Raw genomic sequence first — 21,960 nt, forward strand, 5'->3', positions numbered from 1 at the left:
GAATCAACATAAATGGTGTTTTGTTTTACTTATTTTGGTCTTATTTAAAGTTCTTTGATAAAGCCTTAAAAGCAATATATATATATGTGTGTGTGTGTGTGTGTGTGTGTATATGTATGTATGTAAGTATGTGTACACACACACACAGTTAGGGGATGATAAAGTTCACGGAGAATGACAGAGTAAGAGGGTGGAGAGTGGAGCTCACAGGTGGATGGACCAGTCTGTGATGGTGTCTTTAATAAGGGTGACTGAGCAGAGAGCCTGATTACATGGCAGAGTGAATCCTATGGAAGACCCATGGTCACAATATTAAAGGCCAAGTGAATGGCAAGGAAGGGGAAACCTCTTGAGCTCATGGGGGCTCCAAGAAAAACAGGTTGGCCATGGTGGCTAAGCAAGAGGAGAGGTTTAGGAGGTTAAGGTTGGGAAATCAGGGGCAGGTGCAGACCTTGAGACCATGGTAAGGGTTCGTATATGATAGCCTTCGAAAGTAAGCTAAACTTACTAGCTTTGTACTGGTTGCCCTAGAATTTGCAGTATACATTTATATCACTAAGTGCTAGGGTCTTTGTGCATGCCCTCATGGAGATTTGTGATTGCTTCTCTGGGGACATCGATCCCAGCGCGAGATTTTTGAGTCATTGGGTGAACACGGACTTGATTTCACTAAAGATGGCCAGATCGTTAACTAACCAGCAATGCACATGGGATCACATCTCTCTGTGTCCTCTTGAACATTCAGTATTATCAGGTTTCTATTGTTTGCCAAACTAACCTAGGGAGATTGGTATCTTGTTTTAATTTGCATTTCTCCGGTTACTTCATGAGCAAATGCTTTTCCTTTGCCACTTAGACTCATCTGCTCACTCCTCGCCTTTCCTTGGTGAGTCACAAAAATCCATATTGACTGCTAATGAGGGTGGCAAGGGGTGATAGTATCCACACTGAAAAACAATGTGGTTTTCAAACAATATATATAAAAGGAAACACACCTCAGTAATTTGTGTTTGTATAAATAATTAATTTTGTTTCCAGGCCCAACACTGAAATATGCATGTTATTTTAAAGACAATGATTCACGAAAGAAAAATGTACAGGAAGTTCATGTGATACAGGACACCCACAAGAAGAGCTGAAGTAGTAACTTCATTTGCTCTGCTGGGAACATCAAGGCTGGAAGAATTGATAATGGCCTTGTATTGTCACATACTCTTTTCTAAGTTCTTGTTGACCCTTCCAGTGAGCTTACTATGTTACTGTGTCTAAGAAGTCAGTGAATAACTAAGTTTTCCATTTTATCAAAGCACAAAGCATTACTTCAATCCTGGGCCTTCTCACAGAATCCAGTTTGTTTTTGTAAAAGTAGACTTTCTTTTTATACTAAGTTCATTAATGAAATTTTATTAAGACATTACTGAATCAGAAACCAAAAACAAGGTGTCATTATGTTACAAAGGAAATCAGAGAAGACTTAAGAAGATAAGCATCTGGTACTTAAAAAAATATACCCAGCTTTTCATATTTGGGGCAAAATTCCCACAGGATCTTTTCCTAAAAAAGACCTTTTCCAGCTTGTTTCCAGACTTCTTTGACTCCTTTAATGCTTTCTTTTTTCACACATTTCCAGTATTCATGAACACTTAGTTGTTGTGGTACCTGTTAAGCAAAAATAGAAATTAAGAGGTCATTCTCTTTAAGGTTAAACATGATTTCTGTGTGATTGTTACTGTTTATTTCCCATGGTCCTCCAAAACACATAAAAGGTGATTGCAACAGAACTGTACAGTAAGGATACAAGATAAAATTGAATCTGATGTAAGACTATCTGCAGGGGAACCAAGGAGTGGAGGCTGACCATATGTGATCAGAGATTCCTCTGTCATTAAATGGAAGAGTATGGTCCTTGCCTGCTAGCTCAGCTGGTTGCATCGTCTAGAAGCACAGATGTCATGGGTTTGACCCCTGATCAGGGCACATACAGGAATAGATTGATGTTCCTGTCTCTTTTGTTTGCTAAAATCAGTAAGTTAAGAAAAAAAAAAAGAAATGGAAGAGTTTGATGTTTTATATATTGATTTTACTTTTATTTTTAATTTTTATTTTAGCGAGCAAGAGAGAGAGACAGATAGGGACAGACAGGCAAGAAGGGAGAGAGATGAGAACCATCAATTCTTTGTGGAGGCACCTTAGTTGTTCATTGATTGTGTCTCATATGTGCCTTGACGAGGGGGCTCCACCTGAGCCAGTAACCCCTTGCTTAAGCCAGTGACCTTGGGCTCAAGCAGGCAACCACGGGGTCAAGCCGGTGAGTGCGCACTCAAGCCAGCGACTTCGGGTTTTGAATCTGGATCCTCTGCATCCCAGGCTGATGCTCTATCCACTGCGCCGCTGCCTGGTCAGGCTATATATTGATTTTAGTTTAGTTTTTTTTTTTTTTTTTTTTACAGAGACAGAGAGAGAGTCAGAGAGAGGGATAGACAGGGACAGATAGACAGGAATGGAGAGATGAGAAGCATCAATTATTAGTTTTTTGTTGCGCATTGTGACACTTTAGTTGTTCATTGATTGCTTTCTCATATGTGCCTTGACTGTGGGCCTTCAGCAGATCTAGTAACCCCTTGCTCGAGTCAGCGACCTTGGATCCAAGCTGGTGAGCTTTGCTCAAACCAGATGAGCCTGCACTCAAGCAGCTACCTTGGTGTCTCGAACCTGGGTCTGCAGCATCCCAATCCGACGCTCTATCCATTGCGCCACCACCTGGTCAGGCTATATTAGAATTTTAAAATGTGATTATTTAATAATGGTTTCCTTTTATAACATTTAATTATATTTCTTCTTCCCTGTTGAACATTTATTTTAAATGTGAGGAGGGGAGATAGACAGACTCCCTCATGTGCCCCGACTGGGATCCACCCAGCGATCCCGTCTGGGGCTGATGCTCAAATCAACCGAACTATCCTCAGTGCCCAGGGACAACACTTGAACCAACAGAGCCACTAGCTGTGAAATGGGAAGAGAGAGAAAACAGAGAGAGAGGGTAAGAGAAGTAGATAGTTGCTTCTCATGTGTGCCTTGACCAGGGATTGAACTTGGGACATCAGCATGCTGGGCTGATGCTCTACTCACTGAGCAAACCTTCCAGGGCCATCCCTGGTGAATTTTATTTAGCTATATGGAATAAAAATTGTAAAATTTTTATTTAACATTGGCTCAAAAAAACCACAATATGTTTGATGAGAAGTGTTAAGAAGAAATAATATAATTCACCTAAGTGTTTTGTGAATTTGTCATGCCTTTCAAGTAAATGAGAAAGTGAGAGCTAGACAGCACTGGGACCCTGGTGAGCACAGGAGCACAGCATTGCTGGAGTCTCACCAAATGGCAGCAGAAGTCTAATAATTTAGAATATGTGTAGCTTCCTTTTCTATAGCCTAGTTATAGCTCTTCAACACTTTCTGAGAAATGGAAGCGGCTCCTGGTATATTAAATTGTTAACTGTAAAGGTTGGTTTAATCTCCAGAAACATGGTTATTAACTATGAGGTGTTAGATGGCTACAAAGCTTGTAAAACATGTTTGCTAACAGAAATCCTATTTGTTCATTTTCCATAACTAATGTTTCTGGCGGGAGATAAATGTGCTTTTCTAAGTAGTGAATAGGTGTGTGTTTGTGAATACACCACATTTTCTCTTCTGGCCTGATTGCCTACTTATCATGTGGTCCTATCTGGACCTGGACTTTCAGCCTGGACCTGGACTTCCAACCTGCACACTGTCTACCTGAGAGGACTTGTACAGGTTCTCAACTGAATTAAATTCTGGGTTTGATCGGTCTCAGTTTTAGATGAATATGTAAATTTGAATGAATAATGATAATAGTTAACAGCTACAAGTATCTCAGTCATTACTCTTAAGTATTTTATTTATTTATTTATTTTATTTTAGTGAGAGGAGGGGATGCAGAGACAGACTCTTGCATGTGTACTAACCAGGATCCACCTGGCAAGCCTGCTAGGGGGCAATGCTCTGCCCATCTGGGGTCCTTGCTCTGCTGCAACCGGAGCCATTTTTTAGCACCTGAGGCAGAGACCATGGAGCCATCCTCAGTGCCCGGGACCAACTCACTCTAATAGAGCCATAGCTGCAGGAGGGGAGAAGAAGAGAGAGAGAGAGGGGGGGGGGGGGAGCGAGTGAGGGAAGTGAGAGAAGGAGGGGTAGAGAAGCAGATGGGTGCTTCTCCTGTGTACTCTGACCGGGAATCAAACCCAGGACATCCACATGCCGGGCTGACACTCTACCACTGAGCCAACCACCCAGGGCCTCTAAATATTTTACATATAATTCTCATAATAATTCTTTCTGGTACATTCCATTAGTTTCTTCATTGTACAGATGAGGAATCTGAGGCTCAGAAAAATTATGTGGTTTTGTAAGATTTGGCAGTTCATAGGTGATAGAGCTAGGATTTGAATCAAGGTGTGTCTAACTGCAAACCCCAAAGTAAAGTCCAGGCTATGATTTCTCAATACTGGTTTCTGATCAGATTCAAACTAAAAAAAATAAAAATAAAAAAAGGCATAAACCCCCCTAAATTAGATCCCATATGTAGGAGATATCTCTTTATAAATGATGAAAACTCCACTTACGACTATGTACTTCCACGTGACCAGTGGTGGCTCAGTGGATAGAGTGTTGACCTGGAACACTGAGGTCCCAGGTTTGAGACTGAAGTTGTCAGCTTAAGTGTGAGGTTGCTGGCTTGAGTGGGATCATCAACCTGATCGTAAGGGTGCTAGCCTGAACAAGGGGTCACTGGCTTGCCTGGAGCCCCCCGGTCAAGGCAGATATGAGAAGCAATCAATGAACAACTAAAGTGCTGCAATTAGAAGTTGATATTTCTCATTTCTCTCCTCCCTTTCTCTCTTCCTTCCTGTCTCTCTCTTAAGGAAAAAAAAAAGGCCAATGCATTTCCTCAAATTCTAGGTCTAACACTATCAACTTAATTACATGTAAACATGCAGTTATTTAAAAACTCAAAATCTGTTACCCATAAACCTCGATGCATCCTGTTTTTTAACACTCCAAGGAACTCCCCATGGCTAAGACATTCATCACCATCCAAATCAAAGATCTTGAAGACGGTGTCCAAAATATTGTTTGAGAGCTCCTGTCCTGTAGCCACCTTCACAGCTCTTTTAAACTCCGCTAAAAAAAAAACCCATAAAACAACTCATCCACATGTGAGATAGTCTAAGTGGAATTAAGGTAATTTTTCATAATTTAAGAAGTAAAATGAAATCTAAATATTTATTGTACGGGAAGTAGATAAAAACAAACACATATCAGGAATGCACTCAGATCACAGCTCTGGCTGGGAAGGGCTGTGGGGCTGACAGCAGGCGCGCCGGGCTCCAGGGCAGCCTGTGTGGCCAGTTCTCCCCTCTCAGAGAATGAGAAGTCAAAGCAAACAGAGTAACTGTAAATGTGAGTGTTGGGGCTGTGAATCCAGACTGACTATGCAGAATTAAGTAAAGGGCCCATCACTTGCTTTATTTGATAACTGGCTCCTTGGTCAGTATCATCTCATTGAAGAAATGCTAAATATTAACTGACTCATAGAACTTACCTAGTCTGACAGGGCGATGAGCTAAATTGAACATCTGCATGGCAATAGCGAAGTCTTCCAGGTGGGTTGTAAAATGACAAAATGACTTGAACTCATCCAAACTAATGCTCTAATAAAAAAAAATATTTATTACAATTTAATAATTATGTTAAATAACCTAATGAAATAAGTTTGAGTCCCCTTTTCCATCATAAAGTTCATAAAGACCTCTCTTCCTAAGCAAGTCTATTAAAAAGTTTGAGATACAAAATAATGACCTTACAGATTTTAGAGATTAGGAAAGCCCCTGAGAGTAACTGGGAAGGCACTGGTGTGACTGTGCAGCCCAAAGTGGGGGTGGCCCTGTACTATGGACTGTCCTGTCTCATTAGCATTCCCGTGCTGTAGAACCCCAGTGTGTCTGTACTTGGAGAGCGGAGGTCCTGAGGATGGGGCCCTCACCCTCACTCAGCATGTGGAAAGAAGAAGCCTCACCAGACTCCATTTAATATATAATGGTATATATTAAATAGAATAAAATGCCAGACCCTTTAAAGTTCTTGATTTTTACATTTATTTCCATATTTTTGTGACAAAGACAGAGAAACAGATAGAGAGTGGGATAGTTAGGGGTAGACAGGAAGGGAGAGAGATGAGAAGCATCAATTCTTCGTTGTAGCTTCTTAGTTGTTCATTGACTGCTTTCTCATATGTGCTTTGACTGGGGAGCTACAGCATAGTGAGTAATCCCTTGCTCAAGCCAATGACCTTGAGCTCAAGTCAGCGACCATGGTCTTCAAGCCAGGTGAGCCCACGCTCATGCCCACAACCTCAGGGTTTCAAATCTGGGTCCTCTGTGTACCAGTCTGACACTCTATCCACTGTGCCACTGCCTGGTCAGGCTTAAGACCTCATTATAAATTAAAGACATTGGTGATGCCAATATTTCCCATAATTTTGTCACATTTTATTTTGACTTTGGTTATAATTTTGAGGGGAATGAAGGGAGTCAACAGACTTAATTTTAGGTAGTAATTTCATAAACTTTTCCATACAACCTTCTGGATTTTACTTAGAAAGGTAAGTATACACCACTCTGAGATGATTGTTTCCAAGTTGTCTTCTAATCTTATTCAGTTTCCTTTTAATCTTTAACATTTAATTCTTTGATTCCTCTGGAATTTATTTTAGAGTAGTGAGAGAGGGAGACTTAACCTTAATGTTCTCTCTGAGGTGGCCAGTGGACTGTCCCAATGCCCGCCCTCCCTCCCTCCCTCCCTCCCTCCCTCCCTCCCTCCCTCCCTCCTTTCTTTCTTTCATTTAATTTTTCCAAAGTTAGAAGCAGGGAGGCAGACAGACTCCTGCGTGCACCCAACAGAGATCCACCAGGCATGCCCACTAGGGAGCGATACTCTGCCTATCTGGGGCATTGCTCCGCTGCAACTGGAGCCATTCTAGTGACTGAGGCGGAGGCTATGGAGCCGTCCTCAGCGCCCAGGCCAACTCTGGTCCAATGGAGACTTGGCTATGGGAGGGGAAGAGAGATAGAAAGGAGAGTGGGAAGGGTAGAGAAGCAGATGGGTATTTCTCCTGTGTGTCCTGACTGGGAATCGAACCTGGGACTTCCACATGCCAGCCGACGCTCTACTGCTGAGCCAACCAGCCAGGGCCCCAATGCCATTTATTAATAATTCTTCTTTTACCCAATTAATTGGTAATATGAGTTTACATATATTAAATATCCATATGTATTTGGGTCTGTCTACCTCTAGACTTTATATTCTGTTCAATTGATAGATCTGTCAAGCTCATTATAACTGTTTTAGTTACCAATGGTTGATCCATTTTAGTACCTTGGCTTTCTTTTTTTTTTAAAGACCCATTTTTTTTTAAAGAGCAGTTGTAGGTTGACAGCAAAATCGAGAGGAAGGTACAAAGACTTCCTACATCCTCCCTGTCTCCTCAGCATTCTTTCTATATAAACTTTATGATATTTTCCAGAAACCCACAGTGTTCACTAGTGGCTGGTTCTCTGATTCCTGAATACAAGAGTCTCACTTCTGAGCTTCTATGCAGGTAGGTCAGATCATGTGGTCAGTCTGGCCAGTAGCCAGGGGTCGTTGTGCTTCTAGGACAAAACGTTTGATTGCCAGAACATGACTCACTCCTCTCTTTTCCTACTCCAGCCTCTGAGAATGGTGTTTTTCCAGATCGTGGAAATCCAAGATGGCAAGAGACTCAGAAAGTGTGAATCCCTGAGTGCCATGTGGGCAGTCTCCTACCTCCCACAACAGAGATGTGGCATGCTGAGAATGAAGCATTTCTTGTGTCATTTGGGGGTTAGTTTGCAACTGCAGCCAACAGGGTGTTTTGACTGGGACTGCTGTCCTATTTATACACTAATTTAAGGGAGAATTACTGTATTTATAATGCTGTGGCTTGCTTTCCTATCCATAACTTTAAAGTTTTTTATCACATATTTCTAGTTAATGTATAATTGTTACATATTTCTATTGCAATTATAAATGGGTCCTTCATTATATTTTATCCTTTTTTTTTTTAAAGAGAGAGAGAGAGAAAGAGAGGGATAGACAGGGACAGATAGACAGGAACGGAGAGATGAGAAGCATCAATCATTAGTTTTCGTTGCACATTGTGACACCTTAGTTGTTCATTGATTGCTTTCTCATATGTGCCTTGACTGTGGGCCTTCAGCAGATCGAGTAACCCCTTGCTCGAGCCAGTGACCTTGGGCTCAAGCTGGAGCTTTTGCTCAAACCACATGAGTCTGCGCTCAAGCTGGTGACCTCGGGGTCTCGAACCTGGGTCTTCTGCATCCCAGTCCAGTGCTCTATCCACTGTGCCACTGCCTGGTCAGGCTATCCTTTTTTTTTTTTGACAGAGACAGAGTCAGAGAAAGGGACAGATAGGAACAGATAGACAGGAAGGGAGAGAGATGAGAAGCATCAATTCTTCATTGTGGCTCCTTAGTTGTTCACTGATTGCTTTCTCATATGTGCCTTGACCGGGGGGCTACAGCAGACCAAGTGACCCCTTGCTCAAGCCAGTGATCTTGAGCTTAATCCAGCGACCTTGGGCTTCAAGCCAGCGACCTTTGGGCTCAAGCCTGAGACCATGGGGTCATGTTTATGATCCCATGCTCAAGCCAGTGACCTTGTGCTCAAGCTGGTGAGCCTGCGCTCAAGCCAGGTGAGCCCACATTCAAGTCGGCAACCTCGGGGTTTTGAACCTGGGTCTTCCACGTCCCAGTCCAACATCCTATCCATTGCACCATTGCCTGGTCAGGCCATTATATTTTATCTTTTTCCTCACTTTAAAAATAGCTTTATAATGATGTAAAAGTATACGCCCATTTCAAAAAAACTTTTGGAACAATATAGTAAAAACAATACATAAAGTAGGCCTGGCCCGTGGTGGCGCAGTGAATAAAGCGTTGACCTGGAATGCTGAGGTCGCTGGTTCAAAACCCTGGGCTTGCCTGGTCAAGGCACATATGGGAGTTGATGCTTCCTGTTTTCTCCCTGCCTTCTCCTTCTCCTTCTCTCTCTCCTCTCTAAAATGAATAAAGTCTTAAAACAACAACAAAACATACATAAAGTAAAAATCCATTGAAATCTCACCACTGTACATTAATTTTTTACTTTATTTTATTTATTCATTTGGGGGGGTAAGATAGAAAGAGGGAAGGAACAGGAAGCGTCAACTCCCATATGTGCCTTGAACAGGCAAGCCCAGGGTTTCGAACTAGCGACCTCAGCATTCCAGGTCGATGCTTTATCCACTGTGCCACCACAGGCCAGGCTCACCACTGTACATTAATCTTTTTTTTTTTTTCTTTTTCTGAAGCTGGAAACGGGGAGAGACAGTCAGACAGACTCCCGCATGTGCCCGACCGGGATCCACCCGGCATGCCCACCAGGGGCGACGCTCTGCCGCAACCAGAGCCACTCTAGCGCCTGGGGCAGAGGCCAAGGAGCCATCCTCAGCGCCCAGGTCATCTTTGCTCCAATGGAGCCTTGGCTGCGGGAGGGGAAGAGAGAGACAGAGAGGAAGGAGGGGGGGAGTGGAGAAGCAAATGGGCGCTTCTCCTATGTGCCCTGGCCGGGAATCGAACCCGGGTCCCCCGCACGCCAGGCCGACGCTCTACCGCTGAGCCAACTGGCCAGGGCCTGTACATTAATCTTTAGTAGTAGTTTGGCAATCATCATTTCATGCATTTCATACACATACACACATACATGCTATTACCTTTTCTGACCTGGAATTCTTAGGATGGCTACTTCTGATACACAGGGTGGGGCCAAAGTAGGTTTACAGTTGCTTGTGTGGAAAATAATACAGTAACTAATAACACAATAAACTGGGTTCACAACTGTAAACCTATTTTTGCTATACCCTGTACTTGTACTGTAACAGACATTTTATTTAATATTTATTGTTTCTAATGGTTTTTAAACTATTTCATTCTCTGTGGTTCTCAAAGCATATAATCACATCACCTGCAAACAAAGACAACTGTTGCCTCCTTTCACATTTTTACTCTCTTTTGTCTTGTTAATTTGCACTGCTAAGATTTCAGCACACCAGAGAGTGACAATAGTGACAGTAGACATTCCTGTTTTGTTTTTTTTTTGTATTTTTTGAAGCTGGAAACGGGAAGAGACAGTCAGACAGACTCCCGCATGCGCCCGACCGGGATCCACCCGGCACGCCCACCAGGGGGCGATGCTCTGCCCCTCCGGGGTGTCGCTCTGCCGCGACCAGAGCCACTCTAGCGCCTGGGGCAGAGGCCAAGGAGCCATCCCCAGTGCCCGGGCCATCTTTGCTCCAATGGAGCCTTGGTTGCGGGAGGGGAAAAGAGAAACAGAGAGGAAGGAGGGGGGGAGTGGAGAAGCAAATGGGCGCTTCTCCTATGTGCCCTGGCCGGGAATCGAACCCGGGTCCCCCGCACGCCAGGCCGACGCTCTACCGCTGAGCCAACCGGCCAGGGCCGACATTCCTGTTTTATTCCCGACTTTACTGGGAATGCCAGACTCAGGGCTGCTACCTGGATTCCAGCTTAGTTGACAGCTCATTAGTAAGAAAGTCGTATGTGAAAAAAAAATCCTCACTTTGATTTTATATTGAAATGTCAGAGAGCAGCTGAGGCTTGGTTAATTTGAAAGTCACTTATTTAATTGCATATCTATGTCTAACTGATTATTTCATGTTCATCACAAACATAACAAAAAGGCATACCAACCTCACCCGCTGACAGCTTCTCTCTCACATTTTTCCAATAAAGGTCTTTATTTTCAGTGTTAGTGAAATAAAGGAGCCACTCTGCAAAGTCTTCTTTTCTCATGAAACTCAAGCCTTTAGAGAACTGAAGGAACTCCATTTCTTGTACCTCTGTCTGTAGATTCTCCATAAACCTAAATGTTAAAGCAGAGTTGACAGAACAGCCAGTGGCCTCCAACTGCAACATCACAGATGGGACTGCAGGACCACCACAAGCAGTGTGGAGCATGGCGCTGTGCAGAGGACCATGGGAGCAGGGGGGAGGGGCACCGAGGGAAGTCCAGCACCTGCTCCAGTCTCAGTCCCTACGCTCAGTTTGTTTGTAAACATTCCAGTTGGCAACATATATTCTGACAAATCTAGACTTAAAAAATTAGCCCTGGCTAGGTGGCTCAGCAGATAAAGTGTCATCCTGGTACACTGAGGTTGCAAGTTTGATTCCCAGGGAATCAGTCAGGGAAGCAATCAATGCATGTATAACTAAATGTAACAACTAAATGGGACAGCAAGTTGATGTGTCTCTCTCAAATCAATGGAAATATTAAAAAAAATAGTAAAACATTAAAAAAAAGATTTATTGACTTGAGAGAGAGACGAGAAAGAGAAGTGGGGGAAGGAGCAGAAAGCATCAAGTCATAGTTGCTTCTATTATGTGCCTTGAGAGAGCAATTTCAGAGTTTTGAACCAGCTACCTCAGTGTTCCAGGTTGAAGCTTTATCCACTGTGCTACCACAGGTCAGGCTGGAATACTCTTTTTATTTTTATTTTATTTTATTTTTTACAGAGACACAGAGAGAAAGTCAGAGAGAGGGATAGACAGGGACAGACAGACAGGAACGGAGAGATGAGAAGCATCAATCATTAGTTTTTCGTTGCGCATTGCAACAGCTTAATTGTTCACTGATTGCCTTATCATACGTGCCTTGACCGAGTAACCCCTTGCTCGAGACAGTGACCTTGGGCTCAAGCTGGTTGCTCAAACCAGATGAGCCCTCGCTCAAGCTGGCGATCTCGGGGTCTCGAACCTGGGTCTTCCGCATCCCAGTCTGACGCTCTATCCACTGCGCCACCGCCCGGTCAGGCTGGAATACTCTTTTTAGAATGTTAACCATAGTTAATGGTTCCTCATATTTATCAAATACCAAAGTTCATCAATGTAATTAATGCCTTTGCACCAAAATCCCAGATTTACCAGAAAGTGCTTATAATCTTTTGGACAGTAACACATGCTTATGTGAGTTAATGTTCTCTTTTTATAAAAAGCACTTTGATCAAACTGTCATCTATAGCTTCCTGAGAAATGTGCACCTGGTTTATTTATAACCTAAATCATGTAGAAACGTTACTATCTACATGAGCTTTAACGTGCTGTAGATTTTTTATTCTCTCTTTTTTTTATTGATTTTAAAGAGAGGAGTCAGAAAGAGACAGAGATAGAAGAAGGGGGAGAGGAGCATGAAACATCTCATAGTAGTTGCTTCTTGTATGTGCCTTGACTGGACAAGCCCAGGGTTTCAAACTGGCGACCTCAGCATTCCAGTTTGACACTTTATCCACTGCGCCAACACAGGTCAGGTCTTACTTACTTTATGTTAAACGACCTGCACTCCCTGTCATGTCACAGTTTAGTGGGGATACACACAGGGTGAAAACAAGGTATCGTACAAATTCAACAGGAAAAAAGCTGCCACTTACTCCCACAAGACCTTAGGAGCATGAGGGAGAGTCTGAGTTTAGTTCTTCTCTGTGGGGGGTGAGAATATGAATGTATTTGATATATATATATATAAGAAAAAAAATATATTTTCTTCAAATGCTATGTGTCTTTTTAAGTTAAAGCAGAATTTTATCTAAAACTTGAAGCATTTCACATTGGGACAGATCAACAAAATCTACTGATATGCTTCCATCCTTTGTTTCACTGAGTTTTATTGTACTGTGTACTGTGATAATGTTGGGCAAACCAGTATGTTTCATATGTTAGGTTTGCTCGCTTATATTTTGCCTAAATGGTGCATTGGCGAGGGGCAGCGACATGTGTATGTAGTGAAAGGCTGCAGCGGCTTGTTCTCAGGGTGGCAGATTGCAAATTGTGGATTGCCTTTCTGCTTGGAAGGGGCCACTGTTTGCTGGAGAAGGGTTTTTTCCTCCAGCCTGTTTTGCTGGAAAGTGCAGAGAAAAAGAGAGAGAGAGAGAGCTGAGCTTGGGAGCCCAGAGATTTTGGCAGGGTCTGTTGGCTGAGCCCTGCTGAGGTTGGTGGAGGTATGAGTCCAGAGGGAGAGTCCGGATAATGAGTCGGGACTTTCGGAGCCCTGAGTGACAGGGAAGCAGTCTTCCCTGCCTGTTTGCTCCTCCGCCATTACGAGACTTTAATAAAGGGAATGGCCAGAGGCAGATTTAATGGCCGTGCCCACCCTGGGCCCAGACTTCTGAAGGGCCCCACAAACTCCAACTTTACACTTTTTTCTAACAACACCAAGTTTGGTTTCATATGTGCAATTTTAACATTATTAGTACATAATGATTTTTATTTATTTAAAAATATGGTTAAAATGTATTTTTATTTTCCCTATCTCTCTCTTTTTTTAAGGGCCCAATATTTTCTTCTGCGCCTGGGGCCTCAATCAACTTCAATCCGCCTCTGAGAATGGCTCATCATTTTCCAGCTCTACAGTTCCTTTACCGTCTGCCCGAATCCAGTAAGAACCTGCATGGCCATGGGGCGGCCACTGTCCTTACAGATGACATTCAATTTCTTCTTATTAGGATTGTTAAAAGAATGCGTTAATTATAAATGAGTGCACAGGGAATAGGAAGGTAGAAAATACTGTGTCAGAACACAAATATCTGGTTTCTTTCCTTTTTCTTTTTCTTCAGGCTCCATCTGAGGCTGACCTGTCATAAACTTAACTGCTGCTACAGTGTACACTGTCTGATTTAAGCTACTTTTTTTTTTTTTTTGTATTTTTTCTGAAGCTGGAAACCGGTAGAGACAGTCAGACTCCCGCATGCGCCCGACTGGGATCCACCCGGCATGCCCACCAGGGGGCGATGCTCTGCCCCTCAGGGGCGTCGCTCTGTCGTGACCAGAGCCACTTCAGCGCCTGGGGCAGAGGCCAAGGAGCCATCCCCAGAGCCCGGGCCATCTCTGCTCCAATGGAGCCTTGGCTGCAGGAGGGGAAGAGAGAGACAGAGAGGAAGGAGAGGGGGAGGGGTGGAGAAGCAGATGGGCGCTTCTCCTATGTGCCCTGGCCGGGAATCGAACCTGGGACTTCCGCACGCCAGGCCGACGTTCTACCACTGAGCCAACTGGCCAGGGCCTAAGCTACTTTCATTTTAACTAAATATACTACTTTTGAAGAACATTAATATGCTTTGTGATAATAATCTAAGTCTAAAATTATATCTTGTTATGACACAAAAATCTGGAACATGATACTGTACATAGATATATAAATTGAAGACTTTATAAGACATAAGGCTACCAGATGCATTCTGAAAATATTTAAATAGGGTATAAATTAGTGGACTAACTGGAAACCCTGGGAGGACTCTGATTTTCCTTAACTGGGTGTTAGGCCCAGGTGTACTGGAGCTGTGAAATGTATTGTGTATGTGTCGACCACCTCGACTTCATATCTGGCCACTGGACTATTCATACCACTACCTTTAAGTGTTACCAATCCAGGCTGTTCTTCCTAAGACCTGAGGATCAGATGTACTTACCAGCATACTACCTTGGAATTTATAAAAATTCTTTGTGAATTTAGAACATCATTAACTAATAAGTGGTATTATAGAAGTTAAAAATATCCCAGTCCAGGCTCTGGCCAGTTGGCTCAGTGGACAGAGTGTCAGCCCGATGTATGGATGTCTGAGGTTCAGTCTCAGGTTTGATTCCTGGTCACGGCACACATGAGAAACGACCATCTGCTTCTCTTCCCCTCCCTGTCCCCCTTCTCTCTTTCTTCCCCACTGGCAGCCAGTGGCTCAATTGGTTTGAACATTGGCTCTGGGCACTGAGGATAGCTCAGTTGGTCCAAGCACTGGCCTTAGGCACTGAGGATAGCTCTGTTGCACTGGCCCAAGACAGGGTTGCTGGGTAGATTCTGGTTGGGGTGCATGCAATAGTCTCTTTATCTCCCCTCTTCTCATTAGAAAGAAAAAAAAAATCCCAGTCCTAAAAAAGGACATTAGTATCAATATCCTCCTAAATTTTTTTGATAAGAAAACTTGAGAGTTTTTTCCTTATTTCCCTACTTTTATAATTTTACAATTTACTTGTACATTTACACACAACTCTGTAAAGTAGGCAGGACAGGACAAGTACAACCATGTAAATTTTTTAAAGACTAAAAGAAGGCAACACTGACCCCTGAACAACGTTGAGTCCACTTATACTTGGACTTTTAAAAATATACATATCTGTGCCCTGGCAGGGAAACTCAGCTGGCTAGAGTGTCTTCCTGACATGCCAGGGTTGCAGGTTTGATCCCTGGTCAGGGCATATTCAAGAATCAATCAACGAATGCATAAATAAGTGGAACAAGTCAATGTTTTTCGCTCTCTCTACCTCTGTTTCTAAAATCAATATTAATAATAATAATAAATATATACATATGAATTAAAAAATCATGTATAAGGGAACCCATGCAGTTCAAACTTGTGTTGTTAACGGTCAACCATATTGTTTTCTCCACTTCTTACCTATAAATTTTCCCAAATAAATATAAATATTTGCATTTACCTTCGAAATTCTCTATAGTGAAGTTTTCTTTCTCCTTTTTTTCCAAAGAAATATATCTGAAGGGTTGTGTTAATTTCACGTTCTTTCACTTTTGGCTCCTGTAAAAAATGTTATAGTAATTTCAAGTTGTAACTATAACCAAGAACAAAAATAGATCCTGTAAGGTGGGACTCTCACCACAATATCCACAAAAGACTTGTAACAATAACAAAGGTGGAAAACAGAGGCAGTCATTTTGTCTGTTACTTTGCATAACAATATTTTATAATCACCTTTGCTCAAGCAGGAAAAAAAATTAGGGCCATAATATTCAAAATACTTCAGGTGAACTGCAGCAGTAAAACAAAATTTTAGAAATGTTCATTCCTTTGGACTCAACAACTAAACTTTTGAGAAGTTATCCCTCAGATATATTTACATATGTATAAAATGATATAATTAACAGAATTTATTAACTGTAGCATTATTTGTAACCTCAAAAGACTGTATATATTTAGACATTTTTCAAAAGGAGATAATTTGGCTACATAAATGAGTCATTAAAAATAATGAGATTGCTTGACCTGTGGTGGCGCAGTGGATAAAGCATCAACCTGGAAATGCTGAGGTTGCCGGTTCAAAACCCTAGGCTTGCCTGGTCAAGGCACATATGGGAGTTGATGCTTCCTGCTCCTCCCCCCTTCTCTCTTTCTCTCTCTTCCCTCTCTATAATGAATAAATAAAATCTTTAAAAAAAAAGGAAAAAATAATGAGATACTCAAATCTACTAAGAAAAAATGGGAGTGTGAAACAATATACACATGCTAGTGCTTGTATAAAAATGGAGAAAAGATATAAAGATATGGTTAGTTATTTATACATATGCTTACACATGCATAAAAACTCCTGGAAGAATACACAGGAAAACTAGCAGCACATGTCTCTCAGGGAGAAATTTGCCTGAGGGTAAGTTCTACTCTATACACATACTCTTGTGAACAGTTTGAAGTCTATGCCATGTGAATAGAGCACATCTACATAAAATTTTTAGAAAAAATGTTACTGATGATTTTCCAAAATATTTGGAAATACTTGAAAAAATAAACAGTGAAGTAATATGATGTCATCTGTTTGGAAATGTTTACATTATCTGCACATACCTGACATTCTGTTTCATCAGTTACTGTCCTCAAGTCATCCTGTTTACTGATGATTTTCTGCAGCTAAAAAGACAGCAAACATGAATTTAGATGTATTTACTGTATTTTTCAAAACAATCTAAAAAAATGCTGTTTTTGTTATAAAACATACACTAGGTATTTGTTAAATATTAGCTGAAATTCTGTAACTGCCAATGTTATGTTTTTTTCTCAGATCATGTAAGCAGAGGAGAAATAGAAATGTCAGTATTAACATTATCATTACAATTTGGATAATTTTTCTCCTAACAAAGCCAGCTTACTTAATATACATGTATTCTTAGGGCATAACTTTATATAAGAAACTTCATGATTACTCACTCTCATTCTTCAAGAGAATTTTTATTTATAATTTTTTTTAAAGATTTCATTTATTCATTATAGAGAGGGGAGAGAGAGAGAGAGAGAAGGGGGGAGGAGCAGGAAGCATCAACTCCCATATGTGCCTTGACCAGGCAAGCCTAGGGTTTTGAACCGGCAACCTCAGTGTTTCCAGGTTGACGCTTTATCCACTGCACCACCACAGGTCAGGCATATTCATAATTTTTTGTATTACTGATACTTTATGGTCACATTTTCAAATACATTAATCTTATTTTTTTAAAGTTGATTTTAGAGAAGAAAGAGGAGGGAGAGAGGATAGGGACAAGGAGAGAGAAAGAAACACCAAGCCCTGGCTGGTTAGCATAGAGCAGCAGTTCTCAACCTGTGGGTCGCGACCCACAGGTTGAGAACCGCTGGCATAGAGTGTTGGCCTGGTGTATGGACATCCTGGGTTAGATTCCCGGTCAGGGCACACAGAAGTGACCATCTGTTTCTCTCATCTTTCCTCACCTCTTCTCTCTCTCTTCCCCTCTCACAGCCAGTGGCTCTATTGGTTTGAGCATGGCCCTGGGCACTGAGGATGGCTTGGTTGAATCAAAGCATGGCCTCAGACGGGGGTTGCCAGGTAGATCCTGGTTGGGCACATGTGGGAGTCTGTCTTACTATTTCCCTTTCTCTCACTTAAAATAAAAAGCCTAACCTGGTGGTGGCGCAATGGTTAGAACATCGAACTGGGATCCAGAGGACCCATGTGTGAAACCCCGAGGTCGCCGGCTTGGGCGTAGGATTATAGACATGATCTCATGGTCACTGTCTTGAGCCCAAAGGTCGCTGGCTTGAAGTGCAAAGTTGCTGGCTTGAGCCCAAGGTCACTGACTTAAACAAGGGGTCACTCACTTTGCTGTAGTCCCTCACCCTCATCAAGGCACATTTGAGAAAGCAATCAATGAACAACTAAGGAACTGCAACAAAGACTTGATGCTTCTCATCTCTTTCCCTTCCTGTCTGTCTGTCCTATCTGTCCCTCTCTGTCTCTGTCTCAACCCCCCCCCCCCCCAAATAAAAATACCCGCATTGATTTCTTGTTCCACTTGTTCATGAATTCATTGGTTGATTTTTTTTTTTTTTTTTGTATTTTTCTGAAGTTGGAAACGGGGAGGCAGTCAGACAGACTCCCGCATGCGCCCAACCGGGATCCACCGGGCATGCCCACCAGGAGGCAATGCTCTGCCCATCTGGGGTGTTGCTCTGTTGTAACCAGAGCCATTCTAGCGCCTGAGGCAGAGGCCATGGAACCATCCTCAGTGCCCGGGCCAACTTTGCTCCAATGGAGCCCTGGCTGCGGGAGGGGAAGAGAGAGACAGAGAGGAAGGGGGGGGTGGTGGAGAAGCAGCTGGGCGCTTCTCCTGTGTGCCCTGGCTGGGAATCAAACCCCGGACTCCTGAACGCCAGGCCGACGCTCTACCACTGAGCCAACCGGCCAGGGCCATTGGTTGATTCTTGTATGTGCCCTGACCAGAGATTGAACCTGCAACCTTGGTGTATATGGATGGAGATCTAACCAACTGAGCTATCCAGCCAGGGCCAAGTACATAACTTACAAAAGCTACTCATATAAATGTTCCTTTTCCTTTAATGAGCTAATAAGGCATTAAAATAATTTAAAGACCCACATTTCTAAGAATTATTAATTGGTAATAGTGTCCTGAGACTGAGTACATTAAAAAGCCTCCCTTTTAGAGCCATCTGTACCAATCCTCATGTGGAAGGCAAGCAAAAAAAAGTTTTTAAAAAATTAAATGTAGGCAAAATCTCAAACTATGAATTTAAATCAATTAGGAAGTAAACCTTCACCCATTTTTTCTATGCTATTTCTTTGTTAACAATTTAAAAACTGTTGCAGCTAAATTCCAAATGATCTCAAATTTAGCTGTTTGTGCTACATTTTAGGAAAGTGGTTTATCTCCAGTTCTCTAAATCCCTCCCACTTTTCAACATACCTCATACTTATTTTAGGAAAGAGAATTGAAAGGCTTTATATTTGTTTTATCCTTTATTTTTGAAGGTGACAATCAAATAGTAGAATGCCAAGTTCAATACCCAACATTTCTCCCTAATGGTGATATCTCCTTTTCATTCCTGTTATTGATAGTGTGGATCCTCTGTTTATTTATTTATTTATTACTAAAGCAAAACTGACTTACAATATTATAGGCATTAGTTTCAGGTGTACAAGACAGTGCTTCAATATTTATACATATTACAAAGTGGCAGCATAAGCCTAGTTACCTTTTGTCACCACATAAAGTTCTGACAATGTTACTATATTCTCTATGCTGTAACTTACTTATTCTGTAACAGGAAGTTTGTATCCCTCAATTCTCTTTGCCTATTCACCCATATCCCCACCACCTTCCTCTGGCAAACCAGTTTGTTCTCTGTATTTATGAGTCAGCTCTGTTTTGTTTGTTTATTTGTTTTATTTATTAGATTCCACTTATAAGTGAGATCATACAGTATTTGTCTTTCTCTGTCTGACTTACTTAATTTAGCATAATACCCTTCGGGTCCATCCATGTTGTTGTAAATGGCAAGATATCATTCTTTTCCTTGGCTGACTAACTTTTAATATTCCACTCCGTGTGTGTGTGTGTGTGTGTGTGTGTGTGTGTGTATACCATATATTCTTTATTCAAAAATTTTTTAAGTTATTGATTTTAGAGAAGAAGGAGAGAGAGAGAGAGGGAGAGAGAGGAACATCGATCTGTTCCTAAATGTGCCCTGACTAGGAATCAAATTGGCGACCTCTCTGCTTGTCAGGACAATGCTCTAACTCAGGAGTCCCCAAACTTTTTTCACAGGGGGTTAGTTCACTGTCCCTCAGACCGTTCGAGGGCCAGACTATAAAAAAAACTATGAACAAATCCCTATGCACACTGCACATATCTTATTTTAAAGTAAAAAAACAAAACGGGAACAAATACAATATTTAAAATAAAGAACAAGTAAATTTAAATCAACAAACTGATCAGTATTTCAATGGGAACCATGCTCCTCTCGCTGACCACCAATGAAAGAGGTGCCCCTTCTGGAAGTGTGGTGGGGGCCGGTTAAATGGCCTCAGGGGGCCGCATGCGGCCCGCGGGCCATAGTTTGGGGACCCCTGCTCTAACTAATCGAACTATCCGGCCAGGGCTCATAGCTTTTATTAACAATCGTCTATCAGTGGACACTTAGGTTGTTTCCATATCTTAGCAATTGTAAATAATGTAGTGAACACAGAGACACATGTACCTTTCTGAATTAGTGTTTTGAATTTCTTCAGATAAATACCAGAAGTGTAATTGCTGGGTCATTTGGTAGTTTTATTTTTAATTTTTGGAGGTACTTCCATACTATTTTCCATAGTAGCTGCACCAATTTACAATCCCACAAACAGTTTATAACTTTTTTCTGGATCCTTTTTTTCTTTTCTTTTTTTTAGCTATATAAAGTCTTGAAAGTAAGTCAAAATTTATCATATATAACAATTGAAAAAATAAAAATAGATGTTATTCATAAAATGATTATAAATTTTTTTTAAGTGAGAGACAGAAGGGAGAGAGATGAGAAGCATCAGCTTGTAGTTGCAGCACTTTAGTTGTTTACTGACTACTTTCTCATATGTGCCTTGAGCAGGGGGGCTCTATTTGAGCCAGTGACCCTTTGCTCAAGCCAATGACTTTGGGGTTTTGAGGTCATCATATATGCATCCTCAGTGTCCCAGGCTGAGCTTCTATCTACTTCACCACTGCCTGGTCAGGCACCAGGCATTCCTTTTAAAGGACCCAAGCACAGACTTATACAAACTCACTCTCTGAGCTCCAGTGCTTTAGCAGCAGCTCGAGGTGCCATATGAGGACACAGAGGGACTGAATTCTCTGGCTTCAAGGTGAGAGCTTGAGGGCAGCAATCTCCCAGACAAAAGTGCTGGCAGAAGCCATTGTTCCTTTGCTAAGCCCTCTGCCCACAGAGCACCCATATGGGAGCCATATCTGAGTCTTCACCAACCTGGCTAAAATTGGTCACTGCCCTGGTAATTCTGAGACCCTGGCCACCAAAACTGTGGGCCTACCCAAGCCATTCCCAGTGGCTTTCCCATACAAACAGCCTGTCCTGGCTCATACTGTGGACTTCCCTAAAATCTCTTAAACAGGCATAATTTGAACTTTGTGTACACCATACCTCTTGCTAAGTGGCTCAGGCCCGGCACTAGTGGCAGCTGGCTTTGGTTCACAGCTTGGCTTGTTCTGAGGCACTTTTAAGCCAGCACAAGTAGCACTGCACAATTTTCATAACACTTTGTAGTTCATGCCAGGAGGTCCTGGGCAGGGTATATATAGGTGGTGGCTGATCTTGGCCTGCACCTTCTTGGAGGCTCTAGAGCTAGCGCACTCAGTGGACAGCTTTGGACCATGCCAAAGCATCACTGAACTAACTCTAAGATCTACACAATCAAGGAGTGGACTCAGTGGGCATCAGAGTCTGGCTGAAGCAAGTCTCACCCTGTGGGGTTGGCTCACGCACAGCAATTCCTTCACAGTGGTTGTAGGCAGTCCTTGTAGAAGATGGGCCATGGGATGATCCCTCCTACTGATGTGCCAACAGCAATCAAGGCTCAACTACAACAGGAAGGTGAGCCTACATGGGGGCTTACCTGAGCACCCAGCTCTGGTGACCTGGATGGCTGTGCACTGGGCCCTACAGGACACCTACTATATAAAGCTACCCTACCAAGACCAGGAGACACAGCAGCTCTGCCTA

At 42.3% G+C, this 21,960-nt stretch overlaps 1 protein-coding gene across 3 annotated transcripts in view; it reads right to left on the reverse strand.

Annotated features, from left to right (window-relative positions):
• Positions 1-1,388: 1,388 nt before the first annotated feature.
• Positions 1,389-21,960, reverse strand: part of MICU2 (mitochondrial calcium uptake 2) — a 113,960-nt gene continuing 93,388 nt past the window's right edge. The window contains exons 7-12 of one of the 3 annotated variants that reach the window (XM_066259021.1): positions 16,795-16,857; positions 15,656-15,753; positions 10,871-11,042; positions 5,629-5,737; positions 5,050-5,207; positions 1,389-1,659 (exon numbers count right to left, since the gene is read on the reverse strand). In XM_066259021.1, the coding sequence (XP_066115118.1) occupies positions 1,555-1,659; positions 5,050-5,207; positions 5,629-5,737; positions 10,871-11,042; positions 15,656-15,753; positions 16,795-16,857 (705 nt within the window). In that variant the 3' untranslated portion in view covers positions 1,389-1,554. The remainder of the gene's footprint in view (positions 1,660-5,049; positions 5,208-5,628; positions 5,738-10,870; positions 11,043-15,655; positions 15,754-16,794; positions 16,858-21,960) is intronic. The other 2 variants (XM_066259022.1, XM_066259023.1) reach the window with 2 other exon arrangements.

This window comes from Saccopteryx bilineata, chromosome 2 (assembly GCF_036850765.1).
Source record: "Saccopteryx bilineata isolate mSacBil1 chromosome 2, mSacBil1_pri_phased_curated, whole genome shotgun sequence".
Lineage (NCBI taxonomy): Eukaryota > Metazoa > Chordata > Mammalia > Chiroptera > Emballonuridae > Saccopteryx > Saccopteryx bilineata.